Source organism: Lissotriton vulgaris, chromosome 5 (assembly GCF_964263255.1).
Source record: "Lissotriton vulgaris chromosome 5, aLisVul1.2, whole genome shotgun sequence".
NCBI classification, from domain to species: Eukaryota; Metazoa; Chordata; class Amphibia; order Caudata; family Salamandridae; genus Lissotriton; species Lissotriton vulgaris.
In genome coordinates this window covers 4,278,167-4,304,752 of record NC_141693.1, presented here as the reverse complement: position 1 = coordinate 4,304,752, position 26,586 = coordinate 4,278,167, and the positions used below count along the sequence as shown (strand labels likewise).

Here is a 26,586-nt window from a genome sequence, read left to right as displayed (position 1 = left end):
TTGCAGTGGCCACGGCTAAATTATGGAACACCTTGCCTTGTCATCTTAAGAGCATTCCTACACTAACATCATTCAGGAAACAGCTAAAGACTTGGCTATTTAGTCACTAGACTCACCTAAGGTTCTCAGACCTGAACCTTCCAGATCTTCTGTCCAGCGCCAAGACACCCTTGGGAAATCGTGCGCTCAACAAGTTGTATAAAATAAATCTGAATGTTTATAACGTAACTTTTAAGCCTGTCGCCCTGTGTAAGTGTTTATGATGTCACAGATAAACATGTTTCCTGGTGCAATACGTCAGTGTTTTATGAAAACTCATAACTTTGGGTGTGTGTTAGGAGTGTTAAATGTACATTCATTCCTCTTTCATGAGTGTTGGAGGTGTAACATGCTAATGAAGGGCTCTTGTCAGTTTGAAGGGTGGACCACCAGTCTGCCAGGCCAGGCCCCCCCCCCACCATGGAGGGCCACCCGTCATAGTTAGAGATTCTTAGCCTGCCGGGGGTGATCTCTGTACCTAGGGGCTTATTTACAAGCCTTTTGCGCCACCCGTACGTTACTTTTCCCATGTTAAAAATGACGCAAAAGTGGCGCAAGAGGCTTGTAAATAAGCCCCCTAGATTTTGTCTGTCTGTACGTCAGGGCTTGTGTTTGTTGTTCCTGCTGTGCCTGTGACCTTGATGCCTTGTGTGGCTGCCCCTCGCCATGTGCCCAGCCTTTGGTGGTTGGGTCACCACCTTTGGGTCCAGTGGTGGTCCGTCAGTGTTTCCCTCACTGTATATGAGGCACGAGACCGCGGCTTTAGCAAGACGGAGACCATTCTATTTAACAATTGCTCTCACATCTTCTTTAACTGTAAATGACCCACATCCCTGAACAATCACCTCTCCTTCCACGTGCCCAAAAGACACGTCCGATCAGCCGATCTCTCTCTAGTCTTACGTATCTACAAGCCCAGAACGAGAGGAAAGTCCTTCCCCTACCCCCAGGCAAAGCCTAGAACGACCTCCCCCTCCACCTACGGCGAGCTCCCCACTGCCCCGTTTCAGGAAAAACCTCAAGACCTGGTTTTTCAGATGACCCCAGCAGTCAACAGAGCCGCCTCCTTGCCCCCCTCCCTCCCAGCGCCTTGAGACCCTCACGGGTGAGTAGTTGCGAGAGGGTTGATAGCGCTCTGCCAGTGTGGCAACACAGAGCTCCTGATGTCCACACCCATGACCAGGCGTGACGGTCCGTGCTCTCACAAGGATCCTGCGCTTACCTGTTGTATCCCGCTGTGTAATAGTAGTTGGTGTTGAAGCTTTCAGCGTTCTGCTCAAGTGACGTGGCAAGGGCCTGAAAATGTGAGTCTCGATTGCTGTTTATGATCCAGCCGCCAAAGGAACGAACGTAGAGCACCATATGAGGGAAGCGGGACAGGAAGACCTGGGGACGGAAAGGATGGTGCATGTTACTCGTCAAGACACGGTCACGAACGCCTCCACCGACCATTAAAACATATCAGTCGTTCCTGGTAATGAAGCCCATCTCTGAAGTACACCACGATACAGACTGAGGGCCCAATTGAATTCTTGGAGGTAGGATCCTCACCGCCAAGAATGCGGTATGTCCACCGCATATAGACGCCGGTGGATCTGCGGAGACCACTCTGACTCCGCTGTGTTTAATCCCCTTGGGCGACCCTGAGGAGTAATGGCCGCCGGAGAAATTTCTTCATGTCCATCCACCCAATCTGGATGGGTGGACATATGGTCATTTTTTACTGTTCCTTACTGCCAGGAACAGCCTCGTGATAAGGAACATTAAAAACATTTGGACTCCCATGGTGAGGGATGCATTACTTTTTTTCTTTACCAAAAGAAACTCGTGTTTCAGAATTTCTTTATAAATGACTGCCTTCTATCTGGCGGATTGAGTAGGCGCAGCCAGGCGGATGTAAAAGCCAGTGGTCACTACTCCATCCACCAAAAATTAAATTGGGCCGCAACACTTAAATGTAACAACCGCCTATACCATCAATGCCAGCAACATACCAGCCAATGGAGCAACACTTCACACACTCATGACCCCAAAATCCTACTCATAAGAAACCTCAAACCCTCTAACAAATCCAACCTCACTCACCGTTAGACTTAGTGACCCCTTCTTGCTCTGCACCCCAGATTCCTGACGCCACCTGTAGAGGATCTCGCCTGCATTTGTTGCTTGAATGTAATTGATCCACTTCTTTTTCTTTATTTTCTCTTTTCGGTTCTTTCACCAATGACTACTCATTCTCTCGCCAGCCTTTTCCTTTTGCCTAACATTTCTAACTGTCTGTTGCTTTTCACTTGAGTTCACTCGTGTTTTCCTCCCACTGTGGTGGTGCAGAAGTCTGCTGGGTCGGATGCAGAGATTATGAGCTGTTGTTCAAAGTCCATTTTCCAAATGATTGAGTGAGCAACTAGAATCGACCCGTATTAGCTTCAATGAAATTGGCACTTCTAGGCCACACTGAGTGGCGGCTCGCATAGGGTGTGCTGTGGGGCGGTGAGGTATGGCGGGGAAGGGGCAGGATGGGGGGTAGTAAACCCGGACATAAGACCAAATGGAGGAACGTAATAATTACTTTCCTCCGTTCCATCGTATGTCCCCAAGGTTTTTCACCACCATTGCAGGGGGAATCCGAGGGGACCACCGAGCCTTCTGCCCTCACAGGCCGGGAGGCAACGTGAGCTCGAGTTCCTCTCTAAGACGGCCCTGTTAACATTCACTTAGGGGCACATGCATCTAAATTGTAAATTGCAACGACCTAATTGCGAATTTCTGAGAGTTGCAATTAGATAATCGCAATTTACAACGCATGAACTCAAAGAGTTCAGGATAGCGATTCCTACAGGGTCGCAAATCGCTCTACCTCGATCGCAATTTGCGACCCCCTAGGAATCGCACAAATCGCGGGGCTGGTGGCCTGCTGAGGTCAGAAAACCACCCTGTCCAGGATTGCTTTGAAATAAAGCGGCCCGTGCTTCTTTAAAGGAAAACGAGATGCTTTACAAAAAGTAAAATGAAAAGTTTTCTTTTCATGTTTTAAGACCAGGCAGTGCTTTTACAACCATTCACGAAGGGGAAGGGGTTCTTGTGGGACCCCTTCCTATTTACAAATGGGTTACCAGCTACTTAAAGCAGGTGGCAATATGCAAATGTTTTGCAACCGCATTCAAGGTCACAAAACATCCATGCATACTGTTATGACTCGGTATTTGGAAGGGACGCCCTAAAAACGCCCTTCCAAATACCGAATCGTAAACTCATGTTGCAATTCGGTAACAGATTACCGAATTGCAAATTAGGGTTTTCTGCATCGGTAAATCATTTTTTGTGTTTGCAAATGGGCCGATTCAGCCCTTTTGCGAAGGCAAAAATGCTTTATGCATGTGCCCGTTAGTCATTAAGCTGCTCCTATGCAATCGATTTTTAGACTTTTAGGCAGCTTTTCAAATTCTGAAGTCTGTGTTTATTACTTAGTAACATTTGCCTTCTTTAAAGACCTGTGTTCTGAAAGGAGAAGAGATTATTGTGCTGAATTCGGGAGAAACCACAGATTCTCTATCATGTCCACATGCAGTACCCTTTAATCCCACACTATACCATCTGGGTATATCAGTAGCACAGAACCAAGGTAGGAATCAGAAATACCCCCTTTCAGTTACTACAGACATGGGAAGCAGGTGCATTATCTCCTGTCCTCTGGCCTCCCCTCTGAAGAAGCTTCCACCCACCCTCACCCACCCCCTGGGGTGACTCACATCAGAGCTGGTGGGCACAGGCGGGGCTTGGTGAAATGCCTGAGGGAGCAGGAAGTAGATGGTATATTCTTTTTCCACATCAATGCCCAGTGGCACTTTGGTGATGACTGGAGCTGTCATTTCAAGTTTCACACCTGTGCAGACAAAGAAGAGACAGCCACAAAAATAAAACATGATTATGAAAGAAGAGAGATGCTGCCCTTCTCAGGCAAGGAATCGTTCATAACTCCCTGCTCAAATAATGTCACTTCTCCAGGTCCTGCGACTCTTCCTTCAGCCCAGCCTCTCTTCTCCAGGTCCTGCGTCTCTTCCCTCAGCCCAGCCTCTCTTCTCCAGGTCCTGCGTCTCTTCCCTCAGCCCTGCCTCTCTTCTCCAGGTCCTGCGTCTCTTCCCTCAGCCCTGCCTCTCTTCTCCAGGTCCTGCGTCTCTTCCCTCAGCCCTGCCTCTCTTCTCCAGGTCCTGCGTCTCTTCTCTCAGTGAAGCCTTTCTTCTCCTGGTCCTGCGTCTCTTCCCTCAGCCCAGCCTCTCTCCTCCTGGTTCTGCCTCTCTTCTGCCTAAGCCCAGCGTCTCTTCTCCTGCGTCTCTTCCCTCAGCCCAGCCTCTCTTCTCCAAGTCTTCTCCCTCGGCCCAACCTCTGTTCTCCTGCCCAGCCTCTCTTCTACAGGTTCTATCTCTACCCTCAGCCCAACCTGTATTTCTTCCCTCAGCCCTAGGGTGACCAACTGACATGGATGCAAATTTTGGACAGGACTGGAAACAATTCAGGAGAAAGGGTCAAAATTCTGGACAAAAACTCAGGACAAAAGATCAATTTTACAGACACACCCAAGGAGAGGCCATACCCCACTATTCTATCAATTCATTTATTTACTATTTCCTACATAGCACCCTATATTAACTATGGTCTTTATGTGATTGCCTCTGGGAATGATGCATTCAAGCGGCACAATATGTCCTTGTTCAATAGTGAATGAATGCCCTTGCGCACGGTGTCACGTACATCTCCCTATCCAGATTTACCCAAACTTTCTTGGAGAGAAAGCAACAGCAACATTCTGATTATGTTTCTAAGCGTTTTAAAACCCATGGCCAACAGTGTAGGAAACATTAAGGTAAGTGGCCATCTGCTAGTTAAGACAAGTTGAACAAAAACATCTGCCTCACCTCAAGCTCCAGACAATGCTAAACCTAAAAAAAACAAATAACGTGGAAGAGCAGATGGTGTGGGCGACAATCTCACACCTAATGTCAAGATATGAGAACCCGCAGCTTGTCTGTTGTCTCACAGCACTAAGACTAGAGTCGCGGACTGTACATTTATCTCAGACCTGGGAGCCCCGACTACCAATCAGAGAGACTTAAAGAGCAGGATGAAATCAAGATCAGAAGGGAGATCCAGAGCAACTGATTCAAAGGTTTCTTGCTTAGAACCAATCAAATAAGGAAGAGAAGAACAAGGTGGGTGTTGTAAATGAGTTACAACGACAGCAGGACACTTTCCTTAAGCTACAGGATAGATTTATTAAGACACCGCAGAGCGCACACCTCACCAGCTGACCAGACATCAACTGACCAGAGTGGTACTCCCAACAGAACAATAGAATGCACATGGGTATTCTGGGAGTCTGGGGAGGTGGGGACACAAAGGAAGGACTAATGACCACATGTGGCCATCTTGTGAGCAGCACAAGTATACTACAGTGGGACGATTCCTAAAATCAGACAAGAGGGGCCCGCCAGGAGCACTAGAAAGAACTGCGTACCTGGGGAGTCGTCTCAGCAGAGAGGAGAGAAACAGAAGAGGCGCAGTCAATTGGGTGAACCCACCCACCCTAGTAAACTCTGCTGGTGCAATGGTCCGCTGGTCGTGCTTGTGAAGGGTGAGCAGGGGCCAGGACCCATTGGCAGGTTGTGCCCGGGGCAATCGCTCACTCGGTCCATGTCTTAAAATGGTTCTGCAGTCGAGTCGAGGCTGAACCATGAGAGTGGCTCATCCGTAAGTGCCAAAGTACATGCAGAATCTTCAAAATATGTGGGCTGTAATTTACACACTCAAAATGTAAGAACATGATAAAGATTTTATATTGTAAGAAATGTTTCTTTAACATATGATCTTGTTTTCCCCTTTCTGTACAATTAGACCCCGGATTGAACGGGGAATCAGTTACCTTTCGATACCTAGCCCAGTTTGCTTTTTGATCTTCTCTTCGACTTTCAGGAACGAACCTCGTGGCACTAGTGAAGATGGTGGCGCTACCCCACTTATTGTATTATTTTGAAAACCTTCACCTTTGCATTCTTCATTTCTTCTTCAGACATCTCGACATGTCCCACGTTTGATTTGGGGACCAGGGCGTCATTGGGAAGCTGCTGCTACTTTAAAGCTACCTGTGACTGCTGGTGGATTAGTCCATCTGGACTTAGAATGCCTTTATTTATCTGCACTGGTCTTTTGATGGTTCGCAGGCTGTCTGACTGCTCCCGGCATAAGACAGGGTTTACCCATAAAGTACGTACGGAGGGCTTACGGCACCACTCATTGTTTCCTACTGACCATTGCACCCAACGCCACCTAAGGTTCATCCGCAGAGCTTTATCTTGCCTTACTAGAACCTGTAAACTCACTAAGACAAAGAAGATCTATGCTCTTACAATACCTTTGCTATTCCTCCCCACTCACACAGGGTAGCTTTGCTCAGGGCAACTCTGGCAGTGGCATGCTGCAGGCCCCTCAAAAGTGCTGTATTTGTTTGTTGACACTGAGCTACTAGATTTCCAAATCCTTATGGCAGACTTAAATCTTCACTCAGGTCTACTTCTTTCTTACGAACACCTTAAACAATGATTAAATATCCTTTTTCATGTCCACCCCCACAAGTGTACCAGACGCTCTACACCACAGGGACTGGAGGCAAACTGATAAGATGGGTGTACCGAGCTTTCAAGCAACATGGGGACCGCGACAGGTCTTCTCTCCGTACTAAATGAGAGACCTACACTGCCAAACCTCGGCACGATATGGACTGGCCGAACATATTGAAGCAACCCGCAAAGTATCCCACAACTCCCGCGTTAAGTAGATTCAATTTCCTATTCTGAACTGAGCCTACCTTACAACTGCCAAATTAACAACATATATGTGATAGTTGCAGCTGTATATTCTCGCTGTATGCTAGTAGGTGCCAAAGTGTTTCACTTGCTTTGGTCTCGCCCACACTCCTTTCATACTTGCAGGGAGTTCTGGAGGTGCTGTCCACCCTGATGGGCCGTGTACTAACGAATTCTCCAGAAACAGTCTTATTGGGTGTATTCCCTCGCCTTAAGATCGAGAAACCATAGGCCAAGTTCCTCGACCTGGCTCTTCTGCTACCAAAACACAATATAACACTGCCCTAGAAGGGTCCACTTCCTCCGACTGTCGTAAGTTGGACCAAGGTCTCGCCCTCTTGGTTTCGATCCAAGTACGCCTGTTACCCAGGGACGAATGAGCCGGGCTGATAAAATATTGTATTGCACAGGAGTGGAAAAGTTTGGTGGAGGGCTTTAACGACCACACGAGGATGATACTCTCCCTACATAACCCACCCCGACACACGCACTCCCGGTTTGTATCCAGTAGTTGTTCTTGCCACATATAGACGACTACTCAAGGCAGTGGATTAAGGACGCCTGTCTCTGACACACTGTCATGATTTTCCCTCTACAACACTTTCTTCTAAGCACCACAGGCGTAATTTCTCTGCTTCCCCACAGTAATAGTTGAAGCATCGGCAACTGGGCAGGGGAGTGGGGTCAGACAGTTTATTTGAGGTCCGTTTGTTAGAAAGATTTTTTTTTAAATTGTGTGCTTACTTTTCATAAACAGCACAGCATGGTTTTTTCTGTTTGTGCATGATGGAATCTATTGCTACTTACCCTGACAATTATCATGCTGTGTAACCGCAGGGGTGTGGAACTTAATAAAATATCTATTTGTCCATGGGGCAGGTTGTTTTATAAATCTACAAGACTTGTAAAAAAATCAACGTGTCCGTTTGATGCCACGTACTGTAGCGACAAATTATGGCAATAATCTCATTATGTAAAAGTTCTGATATTAGCCTTTCTGATTATGGCTTACACAATAGCTGGGATTGAGTTCTAGCAATTTTCTTAGTTTGCCACCTTTCTGCAGATCTACATGGCTTGAGGTAGCCCTAAGCAATAGTTCCAGGGTTGGAAATAGGCCTGACCAGTGAACTCCATCCGTTCGCTGAGTTTACAGAGTTTTTCACACTCGGTGCTCCGTGGAGTGATTTCCTCGCTCTTGCACGCCAACCGAAAGTTGGCAAGCGAAGAAAATCCAACACTAGACTGCTCCCCACCTAGATTTCTCAACACAGGCGGTCGCTACCACTCACATTGAGAAATCTTCCATTCCCGTTACGGAAGCTGCCGCTTGAATAGAACTTCTACTCAAGTCGCAGAAAGAAGCAGCGCACTTTTGCGCTGTGCGGGATGCCGCTCGCACTGATTTTACTAAGCGGGACAAACACCCGGCTCAAAAAATCAGTGCGAACGGCGCAAGGTAAGCACTCTGCCACTCGCGGAAGTCCGCGTAGTTTGGTGGAGATTTTTTGCCACAATGTAAGGGACACCAGATAATTGGTTCACTTTATTTACTCCAGGTCCAGTCAGGAGGGAGGGTAATGAATATTTTAAAGTTCATGTTTAGAAACCTTCATTTCAGGTAAATGCCAAAGTTATGTTGTGATCTAATGCACTAAACTGAAACACCGCCATATGTTTTTTAAAAAGATTTTATTATTGTATATGAAAAGAGATTACTATCCGCAGGGGTGTGGAATTCCTATAGCCCGACTCTCATGACATATTGTTTGGGGCAGGGGCGGCTTCTCTGTAGGTGCCAAAAGGGCGACAATCCCCCACGACAATCATGTTGCAGTGTCATCTATTTTCTCAAAATGTTTACAGCTTTTATATGTAACGAAACGATCTTACCCATCATTTCCTTACAAAAGCTGTAATATCACCCTGCACTAGAAGAGGGCTCCCAGAGCTGTACTGCGCATGTGTCAGGCGTGGGCTGTGTCAGCCCGCCCTTTCACAGATGCAATACATGTCTCACATGCTGCACTAGCCTCAAACAGTGCAACATGTTAGATAATGGTGAATTAGGGCCTGTCAGTCATGTGCCCTTATTCCCTATCAGAAGCCCTGATAAACGAAGAAGGACCGCCTTCCGTCCTACCCGAGCCTCTGATTGGGGATAAGGGTGTGAGCCTCGTTCTGGCACCGGGAATCATTGTGGAGAGGAAACTGCGCTGAGGACTTTCCCAGGTAAGTTTCCCTTTTGTGTGTATGAATATGTTTATGTGCCTGTTTGCAAGCATGCACCGGTGTGTGTGTTTATGTGAGGGTGTGTGACTGTTTGTATGTGTCCTTACTAATTTTTTATGACCTTTCATTTGATTGATAGCCCCACTGCTTTACAAATTGACCAGCCGCCACTGGTTTGGGGTCAAGGGCAGCAGGATTATGGATCAGGGAACGGCATTGTCTGCAGTTAAGGCAATGTTGTTGTTCATATGTTTGAGCTGTTTGAACTTGTATTTATGGTTCATTAACCCCTTCGCTGCTGATGACGAGCTGAGCTCGTCATGTAAAGCTGCTTTTCATAATTTGCCGCACACAGCGGGAAAAGCCGCCGCAGCGATGCGGTTAATACAAAGTCTTTCTTATTAGGTTGAGCGCTCTAAGGAAACGTAAGCTCGGCCTGCACCACTGACGGTGGTTCCAGTGTAAAGATATGTGCACAAATTGGCAAACTTTAGCAATATGTGGCTACATACAGTGCTCCCAGAATGCTCTTTGATTAGTTGCAAATATCTTCAGAAGCTTGAAAAGATTGCTGATCCTTTGCTTTCAAAATAAAATGTTCATGAAAAAATACAACTAGGAAAATAAACTTTTTGCTTAACTACTGTGAAATTTTAGGTGACATTTCCTTGAAGCATCTTTTAGTAAAATGTCTTGATACATGCTAGTATTTCCCCAAAATATTCAGAATGGAAAATCAGTGCAACCAGTTTCAACAAGATAATGGAAAACATGAATAATACAAGCATTGGCAAAGCCAATAGTTCTGATATTGGTGGTCAGACTTTTGGCTTTGTCAGTGCATGTCATGTTTTGATATGCTTTTTGTAAAATGTTGTGGGAACTACCAGGCCTTCACCATTACAACAAACATTGTGCAAAAAGCAATGAAGATGTTTGATCTCAAAAAGCGCAGATTGCCATAGAAGTCCACTGCTTTACAAATTGACCAGCCGCCACTGGTTTGGGGTCAAGGGCAGCAGGATTATGGATCAGGGAACGGCATTGTCTGCAGTTAAGGCAATGTTGTTGTTCATATGTTTGTGCTGTTTGAACTTGTATTTATGGTTCATTAACCCCTTCCTGCTGATGACGAGCTGAGCTCGTCATCAGCCACGGTGGTCGTGTGCGGATGACGAGCTGAGCTCGTCATGTAAAGCTGCTTTTCATAATTTGCCGCACACAGCGGGAAAAGCCGCCGCAGCGATGCGGTTAATACAAAGTCTTTCTTATTAGGTTGAGCGCTCTAAGGAAACGTAAGCTCGGCCTGCACCACTGACGGTGGTTCCAGTGTAAAGATATGTGCACAAATTGGCAAACTTTAGCAATATGTGGCTACATACAGTGCTCCCAGAATGCTCTTTGATTAGTTGCAAATATCTTCAGAAGCTTGAAAAGATTGCTGATCCTTTGCTTTCAAAATAAAATGTTCATGAAAAAATACAACTAGGAAAATAAACTTTTTGCTTAACTACTGTGAAATTTTAGGTGACATTTCCTTGAAGCATCTTTTAGTAAAATGTCTTGATACATGCTAGTATTTCCCCAAAATATTCAGAATGGAAAATCAGTGCAACCAGTTTCAACAAGATAATGGAAAACATGAATAATACAAGCATTGGCAAAGCCAATAGTTCTGATATTGGTGGTCAGACTTTTGGCTTTGTCAGTGCATGTCATGTTTTGATATGCTTTTTGTAAAATGTTGTGGGAACTACCAGGCCTTCACCATTACAACAAACATTGTGCAAAAAGCAATGAAGATGTTTGATCTCAAAAAGCGCAGATTGCCATAGAAGTCCCTGGCACCTAACAAAACTGCTTTGTGTGCCGATATGCTATTTCTGAAAGAGCTGCAGCCAGTCAATAGAAAGAGAGAGACAGACAGAGAGGGAGAGAGAGAACTTAAATAAAAAAGAACAGTGTTGGTTAATTCCAGACCTAATTAGGGGCCCCATTCTTTAGGAGAGTCACACAATTGCACCCATTGTATATGTCCTTGCATTAATGCAGATTAACAGCTTTCGTGAATTAACAAGAATTTACAGAAGTAGGCCAGGAAACTGCATTCCGAGAAAGTATTTGTGAACGGTTTTTTAAGTTCACTTTCCCTCCAACCACTTTTTTCCCCAACCCTAAAAGAAGTATTATTTCTGCCACTGTTGTCAAGGGTACATTCCCAACCTTTCTTAGTATGGAAAAAGATTAGAGAAGAGCTGGTGAAAACCCCTAAAACAGGGGTCCCCAAACTACGGCCCCTGGGCCAAATCCGGCCCGCCTAATCAAATGGAGTGGCCCTCCTGGTGCGTCCACATCCACAGCGTCAGCTCCCGGAATGTGGTCAGGCACAGAGTTATAGTTATTCCCATGTAGCAGTACACTCTGTTGTGCCTGATTTAGATATGGATGCCTCGGACAGTTTTACACATGCGCAGACCGAAGCCTGCGCCGTCTGTGACTTCACCGTACGGCGTCTGCGTGCATCTTATGTCACGCGTGTCTGTGCGTGGAGGGTGCGCGGGAAAGAGACCGGTGTCCGGGACAGGCGCGGGGACCAGGAGCGGCCGCGGGAGCCTTGTGGGCCGGTGAGTGGGACCATGGATGGAGCGGGCACCAGTGGGTCCGCGGATGAGGAGAGGGCCATTGTGGAACGAGAGGTCCATGGAGGCTGGGGGGTTCCATGGAGGCTTTTCCTTTTATGCGTTTTTGTATAGCGCGGACTTTACCCGAAGTTGTCAGAGCGCTTCACAATAGGAACAGAACTGATACATGAGAACATTACAAGTCAGCAAATTACAAAAGCAAAGGTTCCATTACATGAGGCAACAGAGGCAGCAAACAGTGCATTACAGGAGGAAAAAGTGACATATGTGCAGAGTCTCAAATATAATGTATGTACAGCACGTTAAAGGCCCTGGGGCGCTGTTATTTTTTCTTTTCGAGATACATATTAATTAGGGTTTTACATGAGTAAAATAAAGATAAAGATATACCACAAAGACACTTCCTCATCTTTTCTTTGATGGTTCTGCTTGTGGGTGTTGCGCTGACAGTTAAACCAGAACCCCAATTTCCCTCAATTTGTTAGAAGTTTGTGAGATAGTATTTTTAAAATAAAATCACTGTATTTCCCTGCATTTACTATGTTTACCACAATTGCGATCGTCTGAGAAGATAGGCGGAGGAGAGGGAGGGAGTTAGCGGGGAGGGGTGCTGCAGTGTCAAGGAGGAAGTGGGATGTGGGAGAGGGGAAGGTGTTGGCAGATACCATGGATGTGTATTCTGAATATAGCTTGGACAAAATGTTATCTTTTTTGCTCGAGTTGATTTTTTAGAAATGCGGTCATGGAGTTGTCTGCCTGTGGTGAATTGTATCCATGTCCGACAGGTGTGTGGCGATAGTGTGGAGTGGTCTTTCCATTCAGAAAGAGTGAGTTTGTGATCACTTGACACAAGTCTATCCCAAAGAAGCCCACGGAAATGAAATCTTTGCAAGTGAATAATACTGGTTGTCACTTTGGCCCATATCATTTCCTGTTATAAGACTGACCCCGGCCCCTCATCACAGAAAAAAAGTTGATGTGGCCCCCGCCGAAAAAAGTTTAGGGACCACTGCCCTAAAACATGCAATTTAGCTGGTTTGCACAGGCTCAAAGGGGCATTCCAACTAGGCCTAGGCGTAGTTCGCAGAGTTCTGCGATGCGAAACTCTGCGAAGTGGGCCAATATTATTGTTATGGATGGTGGAACATTCCAGGCTTATAAATTATACAAGTGATTTTTTGTACACAGTCCATCTTCAACTGACTTACTTGGAAGTGCTCTCAAATGTCACTATCAAGTACATTAGACACTTGGAGTAAATTGATTTGACTAAGATCACACAACTTAGCTATGCAGTAAATCCGGGATTTGAACCCAGGTTGCCCTTAATACATAATGAACTTGCAACACTGACTAGATTAATGTGTTAATTAAATACAGTTCACAGGTTAATCCAACACAATACCTAAAAGAAAAAGGTCCATAATGAAGGTATGGGAAGGTATGGGGCTGGAGGACATAATAGGCTTGTATCATTGAATCTTTAAACATTATTGGGCTATTCTAGATGTAACAAACCATTGAAACGTCGAGCCAGACTTGAGCTTGCAGCCTGGCTCGGGCTCAGCTTAAGGTCCTGTTGGAACCTCGAGCCCACAACGAGCCGAGCTTTCATGTAGCGTCTTCCTGCCTCCTTCCCTCTACCTAGGATGTGGCGTAAGGGACAAGTATGCTGATTTTGGAATCAAGGACCCAGGTTCGAGTCTTCACATCGACAACATCCTGTGATTCTAGGCAAACTTAGGGAAGAGGATGTGGCCTAACAGCTAAAGTGGTTGACCTCGGAGCTAGGGAGCCGGAATTGAGTCTCCGCAGACATGCTCAACATCCTGTGATTCTGGGCAAATCACTTAATCTCCTCGAGCCTCACAAATTGAATGTGCCCGTCTGTAACACAACTGGTGTCCATGCCGAGCGCTCTGATACCTTCGGGTCTAGTTCGCGCAATATAAAACTCAAAAAACAAATAGTAGTAATCTCCCCATGCCTACAAACAAAGAATGTGACCTTGTGTAATGTAGGCGGTGCTCATTTAAAGCGCTCCAATACCTTTGGGTCGGGTTTGCGTTGTATAAAAATTGCAGAAAAATGCACAAAGAAGTTAAACAAAGCCCTAACATAAGAAAAAACAAACACCCATTTCCTGGCTGATTTTTTACAAATTTAAACTGGGATAAATTGCGGCTTCCCTGCTCAAATTACGCAAGACTAGGCACATAATTTACTTCACCGACACCTTTTCCATTAATGCGCATGAAAGCACTTTCAAATACGTGAGTTCTGAATACCAGTTGTACAAAAACCTATTGTAGTTGATTTAATATACTTTAATGTGATGTATTAACGTCAATGCTTCACATGTTAAAGAAATACGCTTCTCTTAAATCTTATATACATACTTTACATGATGTTTGTTACATGATTTACATAGCAAACATTTCAAGGCTCGGCTCATGCACGGGCCCTAGGGATGGAGCCAGACCCCTGGCTCAGCTCATGCACGGGCTCTAGGGATGGAGCCAGACCCCTGGCTCGGCTCATGCACGGGCTCTAGGGATCGAGCCAGACCCCTGGCTCGGCTCATGCACGGGCTCTAGGGATGGAGCCAGACCCCTGGCTCGGCTCATGCACGGGCTCTAGGGATCGAGCCAGACCCCTGGCTCGGCTCATGCACGGGCTCTTGGGATGGAGCCAGACCCCTGGCTTGGCTCATGCACGGGCTCTAGGGATCAAGCCAGACCCCTGGCTCGGCTCATGCACGGGCTCCAGGGATGGAGCCAGACCCCTGGCTCGGCTCATGCACGGGCTCTAGGGATCGAGCCTGACCCCTGGCTCGGCTCATGCACGGGCTCTTGGGATGGAGCCAGACCCCTGGCTCGGCTCATGCACGGGCTCTAGGGATGGAGCCAGACCCCTGGCTCGGCTCATGCACGGGCTCTAGGGATCGAGCCAGACCCCTGGCTCGGCTCATGCACGGGCTCTTGGGATGGAGCCAGACCCCTGGCTTGGCTCATGCACGGGCTCTAGGGATCGAGCCAGACCCCTGGCTCGGCTCATGCACGGGCTCCAGGGATGGAGCCAGACCCCTGGCTCGGCTCATGCACGGGCTCTAGGGATCGAGCCTGACCCCTGGCTCGGCTCATGCACGGGCTCTTGGGATGGAGCCAGACCCCTGGCTCGGCTCATGCACGGGCTCCAGGGATGGAGCCAGACCCCTGGCTCGGCTCATGCACGGGCTCTAGGGATCGAGCCAGACCCCTGGCTCGGCTCATGCACGGGCTCTAGGGATGGACCCAGACCCCTGGCTCGGCTCATGCACGGGCTCTAGGGATGGAGCCAGACCCCTGGCTCGGCTCACCCTGTTAATTTGTTGCCTCAACCACCTCGAAGCTATTCAAAGCAGCGGGTGAAGAGCATTAAAAAAGTATGGATACGGCTATGGGGACGGGGTCAGTGAGTACAGAGGTGGAATCAAAGGCCTGCCTGAAAAGCCTGGGGTGCAGCAACATCAGATAAGGATGGGGTGTGAGACTACAAACAATATGTTACATTTATGGCTTGAAAAGAGAGTGTTGGAATGAACTGTAATATTTGTGTAGGAAAGATGTACTGAGCAGTAATTAATAAAAATATATTTTCTTTTAAAAAAAAGAGCAAAATATTGTGTAACTATTTTGTTGATCTCTCACTGTCAGGAAACTACATATACAATATTGCTAATCAGTGGAAACTGTACTATTGTATGTTATGAAACCTCTATTGGTTAATGCGATCACTACGGATGTGTACGTGTGCAACCAGAGGTCCACAGAATGGAATCCTGTTTGGTGCAGCAGGGAAAAGGGACTTGTATTTTTAGTGGTAGGAGGTCCCTGAATGCATTGTGAATGTTAAAGTCATTATTTTAAACGTGCATTATACACAGTATCATATAGGCTGCCACTAAATGCACATATAAATTTAGGTTAAAGATAAAAAGGGCGGGGCGTGGCTTGAAGCCAACTAAGATGGCCGCACCATAGAGGAGCTCCTAGGGTGAGACCAACTCCCTCCATGAATCCTGGCACATATCCGTAAAAATAATTGTCCCACAGCAGCCACTTACTTTGCGGAGGTGAAGCAGTCCCCGTTGATCTTCGTCTGTGGCCGCTCCGATCCCGGACCACGGAGTAACGGCGAGCGACCCCCTGCGGCCTGCGTGCCAGTCTCAGGCCCCGGGCTCAATTTCACAGGAGACCCGGCGCGTGCACGTCTCGGCCGGCCAGGAGTGGGGCTGCTGCGGCGCTGACGACTGAGAGTGAGCTGAGACGCCGAGGGCGCCTGTGTGAGGTACTGATGGAGTCCGCCTGCATGGCGGAGTGACGGTGTGAGCGGCGGCCCCCCCTGCTGGCCTCCCCATAACCCCCCGTAACGATCGGCAGGCCCTTCAGTGGCGGTGCGGCCCGGCGGACCTGAGGAGCAGCGGGATTGAAGACCCGCGCTAGCAGCTGGTGGGAAGATTGCAGCACTGCCAGGGCCACTGGTGGGGCTTCAGGATCATCAGTAAAGTGCAACGGCAGGCGCGGGGAGGGGCAGGTCCCCCGGGGCTGCACAGTGTTCACATAAGTGGTAGCATCTGGCGTAAACCCGTCCCAGCCGGCCACAGTCAGAAAGACTCCGGAAGCGCGACAAAGGTGCGTTTAAAAGCGCACTAGAGGTGGCAGTGGGGTCTCCTTGAGGGTGAAGGGCCCCTATCGCTGGGAGCCACAGTGCCACAGCAGCAGACAGCTAATTTGCAACCCTGCAGGAGGATGCACGCTCCTAAGAACTGGGGGTGAGAGGCAACCAGAGATACCCCAGACCATGACGGAGGAGGGGCTGCCCCCACCCCACGTTGAAAGATGCCTGGAACTCTGGAACCTCCTAGACGCCACAGCCCCTGACGTTGCCTTCCTCACGGAGACCTGGATGAACGCCTCTTCATCTCCCGACATCGCCATCGCCATCCCAGAGGGTTACAAGATCGTCCGGAGGGACCGCAACGCCAACCAGATGGGAGGAGGCATCGCCATCGTCCACAGGAGCACCATCCGTCTCACGACCAGCACCGACAACACCCTGACCAGCGCCGAACACCTGCATTTCCAGATCCACACCAACCCGAACACCACCCTCAGAGGCACCCTGGTCTACCGACCCCCTGGACCACGCACGCAATTCAGCGAGGACATCGCCGACTTCGTCAGCCCGCACGCCCTCCCCTCTGCGGACTACATCCTCCTGGGAGACCTCAACTTTCACCTGGAGAACAACAACGACCGCAACACCAGCACCCTGCTCGACAACCTCGCCAACCTGGGACTCAAGCAACTGGTGTCCACCTCCACCCACCTCGCCGGACACACACTCGACGCAGTCTTCTCTTCCAGCACAGACATCGACGTCAGCCACGCCACAGAGCTTCAATGGACGGACCACAGCTGCGTCCACTTCACCTTCAAGAGAACGACGACCCACCACCACCAGAAACAGGCCGCCCGCAGAAGCTGGAACAAGATCTCAGCAGACCAGCTCGCCACCTCCTTGAGCCAGCACCCTCCTGACAGCTCAGCGAACCCCAGCCAGGCCGCAGACAACCTCACGAAGTGGATCAACAACTGCGCGGACGAACTCGCCCCTCTGAGGACCCCGCCTAGCAGACCCGGCAGCAAGAAGGCCCCATGGTTCACCGACGAACTCAAGTGCTCCAAGAAGAACTGCCGAGCCCTCGAGAAAGTTTGGAAAAGGGAACCGACACCGGACAACAGGACCTCCTTCAAACTTGCCACCCGGAAACACCACCAGCTGATCCGCGCCGCCAAGAAAACAGCTTTCAAGGACCGGTTGGACAACAACGCACACAACTGCAAAGAACTCTTCAACATCGTGAAAGAGCTTTCCAACCCCAGCGCAGGAAACAACGACATCACCCCATCGCAAGACCTCTGCAACTCCCTCGCTTCATACTTCCACAACAAGATCGCGGACATACACAACAGCTTCAACAACCAACCAACGCACACCATGACCGAACAACCACCCCCCACCACCACCCTCCACGCCTGGACCCCGATCAGCACCGAAGACACCATCCGCACGATGAACTCCATCCACTCCGGATCACCGACCGACCCCTGCCCTCACCACGTCTTCAACAAGGCCGACGCTGTCATCGCACCCCACCTGCGAGACATCATCAACACATCCTTCGACACCGCCACCTTCCCCGAGAGCTGGAAGCACGCCGAACTCAGCGCTCTTCTCAAAAAACCCACAGCGGACCCCACCGAACTCAAGAATTACCGCCCCATCTCGCTCCTCCCGTTTCCAGCCAAAGTCATCGAGAAGACCGTCAACAAGCAGATGGCCGCCTTCCTCGAGACGAACGGATCCCTCGACCCCTCACAGTCCGGCTTCCGAGCCAACCACAGCACCGAGACCGCCCTCATCGCCGCCACCGATGACATCCGAGCCTTGATGGACAAGGGAGAAACAGCGGCCCTCATCCTCCTAGACCTCTCCGCGGCATTCGACACGGTCTGCCACTGCACCCTAGTACGGCGCCTCAGCAACATCGGCATCCAGGACAAGGCGCTGGAATGGATCGTCTCCTTCCTCGACGGAAGAACACAGAGAGTCCGCCTACCACCGTACAAGTCAGAGGCCTCCGAAGTCATCTGCGGCGTCCCCCAAGGATCATCGCTGAGCCCCACCCTCTTCAACGTCTACATGAGCCCACTCGCGGCCATCGTACGCAAACACAACCTCAGCATAATCTCCTACGCCGACGACACCCAGCTGATCCTCTCCCTGACCAACGACCCCGCCGCCGCCAGAGCCAACCTGCACGAAGGGATGAAAGAGGTGGCCGAGTGGATGACGACCAGCCGCCTGAAACTGAACTCGGACAAAACGGAGGTCCTCATCCTGGGCTCCTCACCCTCCGCCTGGGACGACTCCTGGTGGCCTCCCGCCCTGGGCACCGCACCCAAACCGACAGACCACGCACGAAACCTGGGCGTCATCCTGGACTCCTCCCTCTCCATGACCAGGCAGGTCAACAACGTCTCCTCGGCGTGCTTCAACATCCTACGCATGCTAAGGAAGATCTTCTGGTGGATCCCCACCGAGACCAGAAAGACCGTCACCCAGGCCCTCGTCACCAGCCGACTGGACTACGGCAACGCCCTCTACGCCGGTACCACCGCCAAGCTCCAGAAGAGACTCCAGCGGATCCAGAACGCCTCAGCCAGACTCATCCTCGACATCCCACGAACCAGTCACATCTCCGAACATCTGAGAGACCTTCACTGGCTCCCCGTCAACAAAAGAATCACCTTCCGCCTCCTCACCCACGCACACAAAGCCCTACACGACCAAGGCCCGAGCTACCTCAACAGCCGAGTCAACTTCTACGCTCCCAAACGCCACCTCCGTTCAGCCAACCACGCCCTCGCCGCCGTCCCCCGCATCCGAAGAGCGAATACAGGAGGAAGGTCCTTCTCCTACCTGGCCGCCAAGACCTGGAACTCCCTCCCGACCGACCTGCGCCTGACCCAAGACCACCTCTCCTTCAGGAAGAAGCTGAAGACCTGGCTGTTCGAGCAGTAGCGGCACCCCCCCCCCCCCCCCCCAGCGCCTTGAGACCCTACGGGTATGTAGCGCGCTTTAGAAGTGTCAATGATTGATGATTGATTGATTGGAAACAACGACGTACCACATGGTGGCCCCCACCGCTAGTCTCTGCGTGGCTAGTGACGGGGGAGATCCGTTGCTCAGCGCGGTGCTGCACAGGGCCACACAACAGCGCCCACTGACGACACTCTAATTTGGGGCACAACAAGAACAGAGACATACAAAGAAAGTATTCGACACACACTCAGGGCCCCAAGAACGGGCGAAGCGTACGCGGAGGTCCCTTGGCGCCGGCCTACACACTACGCAGTCTGGATTAATCCGGACGAATCAGTGGCAGTGTGGTGCAGAATTGGGGTACCTGTTCTTCCAACAAAGAGCGGCAGAGGTAACCTAGCGCCCCAACAAGGCAAACTTGACAAGTTTGCGTATGCCAAGGATTTTCCCCCATTGCCGGACCAAAAGGGGGCTGGGGCTAAGAGCACGGAGGGAGACGGAGGCTCCAAGGTGACCCTGGAGGACGTGATGGCGGCACTCCACCAGGTGCAGACCACGGTGGGCACAATATCAACAGACGTCACATTCCTAAGAGCGGATCTGCAGAAAATGTCAACAAGGGTGACCGAAGTAGAACAAGCGACAACATCCCTCACTAAGGACACTTCGCTCCTGATTAAGAGAGTGACGCAACTAGAGGAAGACAACAAGCGCATGGCGGCGAAAATGGTCGAGCAGGAAGGGCGCTCTCGCTGCAAACACGTTCGAATAATTGGGCTGCCGGAATCCGAAGGGGGACCTGCCATGGACCTGTTCGTTGAAGATCTCAGAAAGACCAAACTACAACCCAAGGGTCTCTCGGCCTTCTTCTCGGTGGAGCGGGCCCACAGGGTACCAGGAGGGCGTCCATGGCAGGTAGCCCCACCGCGGCCGGTACTAGCACGTCTGTTTAATTTTCGGGACAGAGACGCTATTCTCCAGACGGCACAGGTGGCACCGCCTCTACAGATACAAAACTCTGAGATCTCATTCTTTCCGGATTATACAGCAGCGGTCCCGGCGCGCCGCAGAAGCTTCCTCGAAGAAAAAAAACATTAAGGTCCCGTGAACTGCCGTATACTATGCTCTTTCCAGCAAGACTCAGAGTAGTGGCAGACAAGAAAACATTGTTCTTCGACACGCCAGAAGAGGCACACGACTGGCTTGAAGGATGGGGGCCGGCGTAGAGGTCAGGACAACCAGGAAGGAGGCGACAGCAACGGGGCACGGACAACGATCCGGAAACAATTGAACAAGAAGAAGAGGAGGATGCCCATACACACAAGGACTCTGGCGACTGAACTGTGCAGACGTGACGGAAGTATCTCCCCATTTCTTTTTCTTACTGATTGGGAGAGTCATACATAGTTGCCACTCAGGGACTTCCACCTTCTTTTAACAACAATGGACTTATTGATGGCTTGGTACTAAGAGACTGGGGGAAGTGTCTGGTCCTCCTTGGACTTTCTCACCCCTATACCTATACGATATCGAAGTTTCAGGGTTGGGGTGCTGAGCGATCTGCTGAGTTGGGGTGGCGGGCAGTTTCAAGTCTGCATGGCAGGGAGGCAGGGAGGAGGGATGGCGGGGGGGATTTTTTTCATGTTCTATGTTTAATGTTTATGCGAAGAGCAATTGTGGATATTTTTGCGCGATGTCACTACTCACAGAAACACACAGTATTCCTTACATAAGACAAGTCACTTATAGTCCTAGCACCTTTGAATATGACGGTGGAGGAAGACTCAATAGATAACTCCCAGGAGAGCTCCGCTGTAGTGACCCCATCACTGTCCGTACTCATGTGGAATGTACGCGGACTGGGCGATAAAATAAAACGAGGCCTGGTTTTACAATGCATAAATAGGGGGGCGCAGCGGTGGTACTGCTTCAGGAGACACACTTAACGGGGTCCTCCACTAAAGCGATGGATAGATGGGGGTATAAAATGGTGGCCCACTCGGAATTTACTTCAAGTTCTAGAGGGGTTGGTATATGGGTAAAGAAGCAGTTCCCCTTAATTATCAGCAATGTTAAAACTGATGATGCAGGTAGATTTGCTGCCATACATGCACAGTGGGAAGGGAAGCCTCTTAATATTGTTTCTGTTTACATACCTCCTGCATTACAAGCAGTGGCCCTCCTGGATCTCGGCACATTCTTACTAGGGTTGCCTGAGGGCGAGCTGATCCTTGGGTAGACTTTAATTCAGTGGCTGAGGATTTAATGGACAGATTCCCTCACAGAGCAAAGTCATCGGGAACGTCACGTTTGGGGAGCTTTATGGCAGCTATGGGACTGGTGGACATTTGGAGGAAGTATCACCCCCTTGAACGTCAATTTACCTATCACTCCAGTGTTCACACAACAGCCTCACCAGAATTGATTACTTCCTGGGGTCACTGGGTAGCCTTTGTAATATTAGCAGTGTAGAAATCAAACCAAGGGGCATATCTGACCATTCCCCACTGATGGTTAGTAACATCCGTCACCAGCAGAAAAGGCGTCGTCGGACTTACCCAATACGCCCTGGATATCTCCACAATCCCAAAATTAGAAGGGAACTTAAAAAGGTGATGACGCATTATCTTCATGATAACGTTGGTTCTGTAACCTCCCCCGTCACTTTATGGGAAGCATACAAAACATTTCTCAGAGGACAGGCAATAACCTCCATAGTAACTTATAAACGAGAAAGACAGTCGAAACTACAAGCTTTAGAGTCTGAGGTGACTATTGCAGAGGCAGAAACACACTGCTGACCCATCCCCTGATGCGTCCGGCAGCTTGCAGAATGCACAGCGCCGTCACAAGGAATACCTGGCGGTTCTGGCCGGACAGCACCTGGCTGACACACGACATAAAATTTATGACGTAGGGGACAAGGCGGGTAAACTGCTTGCGTGGTTAGATAAGCGGGAGCGGAAGGACAGATGGATAGCGCAGCTCGCAATGGAGGGTGGACATCTCACTACGGACCCGCACACAATAGTTAACATGTTAGCACGCCACTTTTTGAAAATCTATTCCTCAGATTTGACAATCTCAGGGGAGGAAGCACTGTCCTACATTAAAGACCTTAAAATGCCCAAATTGACCCCTGAAGAAGTGCAATTGTTTGAAGGCGATCTCACGATAGAGGAGGTGGTCATGGCTATAAAAGCGTTGCAGTCCGGCACGGCGGTGGGACCCAATGGCATACCAGTTGAGTTATATAAAATAAATGGCTGACTCCCTTGCGCCCCACCTGCTGACTATGTTTACTGAAAGCCTGGGGATAGGAGAACTACCGCCGGACCAACGCACGGCCACCATTGTAACGATCATAAAACCTGAGAAACCGGCAGATCAGTGTACATTATATCGGCCTATCTCCCTCATGAATGCTGAAGCCAATATACTGGCCAAACTATTAGCACTAAGACTTACGCCGCACCTGTCCAAACTAGTGCACAGGGATCAATCGGGCTTTATGCCGGGCAGGAACACAGCGCTAAACTTAAGACGGTTACATGGGGTGATGCCCCGTGCGGTATATCTGCAGGAACCGGCGGTGATACTCTCCTTAGACACCCATATGGCGTTCAACATGGTCCATTGGCCTTTTCTTTTTCCAGTGCTGCATCATCTGGGTTTTGGGCCGAGGTTTTGCGCCTGGGTTTGTCTGCTGTACACGAAACCTATGGCACATGTCACAGCCAATGGCCATATCTCAGCAGATTTTCCCTTGGCAAGAGTCACACATCAAGGCTGTCCGCTATCGCCACTATTGTTTGCCATGGTACTGGAGCCCCTGGCGGAATGGATCAGATGGGAGCCGACTATTAGGGGCCTCAAATGGTCAGCGGACTGGGAAGACAAGATCTCCCTATACGCAGACGAAATACTGCTGTACTTCACTTCCCCCGGGCGTTCTATAATTACACTTTGGGATATCTGCACGGCCTATGGGCGCGCATCCGGATACTCTATTAACTGGTCTAAATCCACCATGTACATACTTCTTGGTCCGCCACCGCACCTGCCGGATGGTTGTCCGCTACGAACTGCAGACACCACGTTTAAATATTTAGGGGTCCACGTCACAGCTGACTCTAATACCTTTTTTAGACGAAATTTGATGCCACCACTCGAGCGTCTCAAGCAAGACGCACCACATTGGGAATCACTGCCACTGACCCTGCTGGGTAAGGCAGCGCTTTTTAAAATGATGGCATTGCCTCGCTTTTTATACATCTTGGAAAATACGCCCTTTCCCGTGCAGGCCTCTTACTTCAATACAATTGCGGCGCAGGTCTCTGTCCTACTATGGGGCCATAAACCCACACGTATAGCACAGGCCAAGCTGACACGCAGCTGGTAAGATGGTGGTATAGCGCTGACAGACATACACCTTTATTACTAAGCTGCTCAATTGAAGGTAATTAACCAGTGGATACACCTTCCACGATCAGAACCAGCACTAAAAGCGGATAGAGAGCAGTTGGGCGAGTCTGGTATACTAGCTCCTCTTTACGATAAACAATTATCTCTAAAGAAGTATGGGCCATTGCGACACACACTTGCACTCTAGCATATAGCGCAGGCAAAGTTGAGGTGGCAAGGGATACTAACAAAACTTACTCCACTGTGGGACACAAAGCGGCTAGGAAACCATAGGCACACCAAGGGTTTCGATCGCTGGGATGCTATAGGGATATCGACGATTAGGGATCTGTGGGAGAAGGGTGGGGTACTTCCCTTTGCTGCACTGAGACGACAATACGATTTAGCACCCACTGAACAGTTCAGATATATATAGACTCGACACGCCTTGCTGACAGCATTGCCACCGGACTCGGAAGTCCCAGAAGCGTCTCCCCTGGAGGATAGGTTACTGACTGACTATCTGCCAAAGAAAGCGACATCTTTAGTTTACCGTAAATTAACTAATAATCTGCCCAGTCCAACGGGGACCTTACGGGAAAAATGGTCTCATGACTGTGTGGAGTTTGATGAATCAGAGTGGCAGGAAGCACTGGCATCCCCGAAGGAAGTCTGTATACCCTCACGTCTCCGACTGGTGCAATTACGCATACTACATCGCTCATATTACACTAGAAGCACCCTACACAAGATAGGTAGGGTAGATCATCCCTACTGCTTGAGGGGATGTGTTGAGGAGGTGACCTTTTTTCACACCATATGGGACTGCCCCAAAATAGCTGAGTATTGGACACAGGTATTAAGAACTATGTCTCAGTCAGAGGGAATCTCACTGCTGCCAGAACCAAGACGTTGTCTTCTAAATGTGTGGGAACCCAATGATCTTACCTGTTCAGGACAGAGCAGGGCGACATTGGGTATTAGGATGGGCAAGCGAAATATAGCACAAAGTTGGGTAAGAGCAGAGAAGCCCACCTTGGCGGCATGGAGGGGGGATATGGACACGGCCATGTTCACGTAAAGGGTGGTGTTTAGCAGCAGGGTTTCCCCCCCAAAAATGGAAAAAATCTGGAAGGCATGGAATACTTACAGAGGCAATATCTGCGATCCACCATCAGATACTGAAGATGATAGTACAGATTCAGAATAGGCCAAGGAGTGTACGGCGAGTTATGACAAGTCTGACCTCAATTGATAGAGTACTGTATATTTGTGAATTAATTGTATTGAAAGCTGTTTCTAATGAGAAGACATTATGCAAAATATACTGTGTATGTTTCCGACACATATGCTCTAACTGTGCAAAAACGAATAAAAATATATTTTTTAAAAAAGATAAAAAGGTCTTCTAAATTAAAGAGTTCAGTAATATGCAGATTATACCTAGTGCAATTTTTTTTATAACTGTGCATTGACAGCACTCACTCCACAGCTCAGCGTGGCACACACGTACAGTACCTCTCAAACAGAAAATATCTTGTTATCAGGAAGTTTCAAGCGACTCCATCAATTCACGGCTGTATCGGCTCCAGAGCAGCCTTTGCGTTTGTTGACCGCACTCATTTGCATTTCTCTGGTGAAGCAGACACCCTGGCAAGAAGGCTTCTTTCTTTTTAGCTGTCGGTCCCTCCCTCCAGAATGCAGCAGAGGAGACACACTCTCCTCCACTTCAGCTTAGGATCACAATTGTGGGAATTAATTTTTTTCCTGTAGTCGAGAGGCTAAAATTATGGACAAATGACATCTGTTAAGACCTCTATCATGAGCAACAGACATAAGGGCTAATTACGGGCAGTCCGTGAATATTATGGATGGTTGGTCACCCTACTCAGCCCAGCCTCTCTTCTCCAGGTCCTGCGTCTCTTCTGCAGATACTACTATGCTTTCCTCAGCCCGACCTCTCTTTGCTCGGTCCTGTTTCATTACCTTACGCCCTCTCTTCCTCTTTCTATGAATGGAGTCCCCATGACTTGCCTCTCTTCCCAAGAGCACAATGTCTCTCTTGAACAGGTTTTGTGTCCTGTCTCTCTTCCCAAGAACACAATGTCTCTCTTGAACAGGCTGTATGTCCTGTCTCTCTTCCCCAGAACACAATGTCTCTCTTGAACAGGCTTTGTGTCCTGCCTCTCTTCCCCAGAACACAATTTCTCTCTTGAACAGGTTTTGTGTCCTGTCTCTCTTCCCAAGAACACAATGTCTCTCTTGAACAGGCTGTGTGTCCTGTCTCTCTTCCCCAGAACACAATGTCTCTCTTGAACAGGCTGTGTGTCCTGTCTCTCTTCCCAAGAACACAATGTCTCTCTTGAAGAGGCTGTGTGTCCTGTCTCTCTTCCCCAGAACACAATGTCTCTCTTGAACAGGTTTTGTGTCCCGTCTCTCTTCCCCAGAACACAATGTCTCTCTTGAACAGGCTGTCTGTCCTGTCTCTCTTCCCCAGAACACAATGTCTCTCTTGAACAAGCTGTGTGTCCTGTGTCTCTTCCCCAGAACACAATGTCTCTCTTGAACAGGCTGTGTGTCCTGTCTCTCTTCCCAAGAACGCAATGTCTCTCTTGAACAGGCTGTGTGTCCTGTCTCTCTTCCCAAGAACACAATGTCTCTCTTGAACAGGCTGTATGTCCTGTCTCTCTTCCCAAGAACACAATGTCTCTCTTGAACAGGCTTTGTGTCCTGCCTCTCTTCCCCAGAACACAATGTCTCTC

General features: G+C 49.2%; 1 protein-coding gene across 3 annotated transcripts in view; it reads right to left on the bottom strand.

Annotated features, from left to right (window-relative positions):
- The window catches only part of LOC147709957 (heme-binding protein 2-like), a 91,580-nt gene that overhangs the window by 2,291 nt on the left and 62,703 nt on the right, over nucleotides 1–26,586 (bottom strand). For all 3 annotated transcript variants that reach the window (XM_086919911.1, XM_086919913.1, XM_086919914.1), the window contains exons 5-6: nucleotides 3,789–3,922; nucleotides 1,262–1,425 (exon numbers count right to left, since the gene is read on the bottom strand). In XM_086919911.1, coding sequence (XP_086776037.1) covers nucleotides 1,262–1,425; nucleotides 3,789–3,922 — 298 coding nt within the window. The remainder of the gene's footprint in view (nucleotides 1–1,261; nucleotides 1,426–3,788; nucleotides 3,923–26,586) is intronic.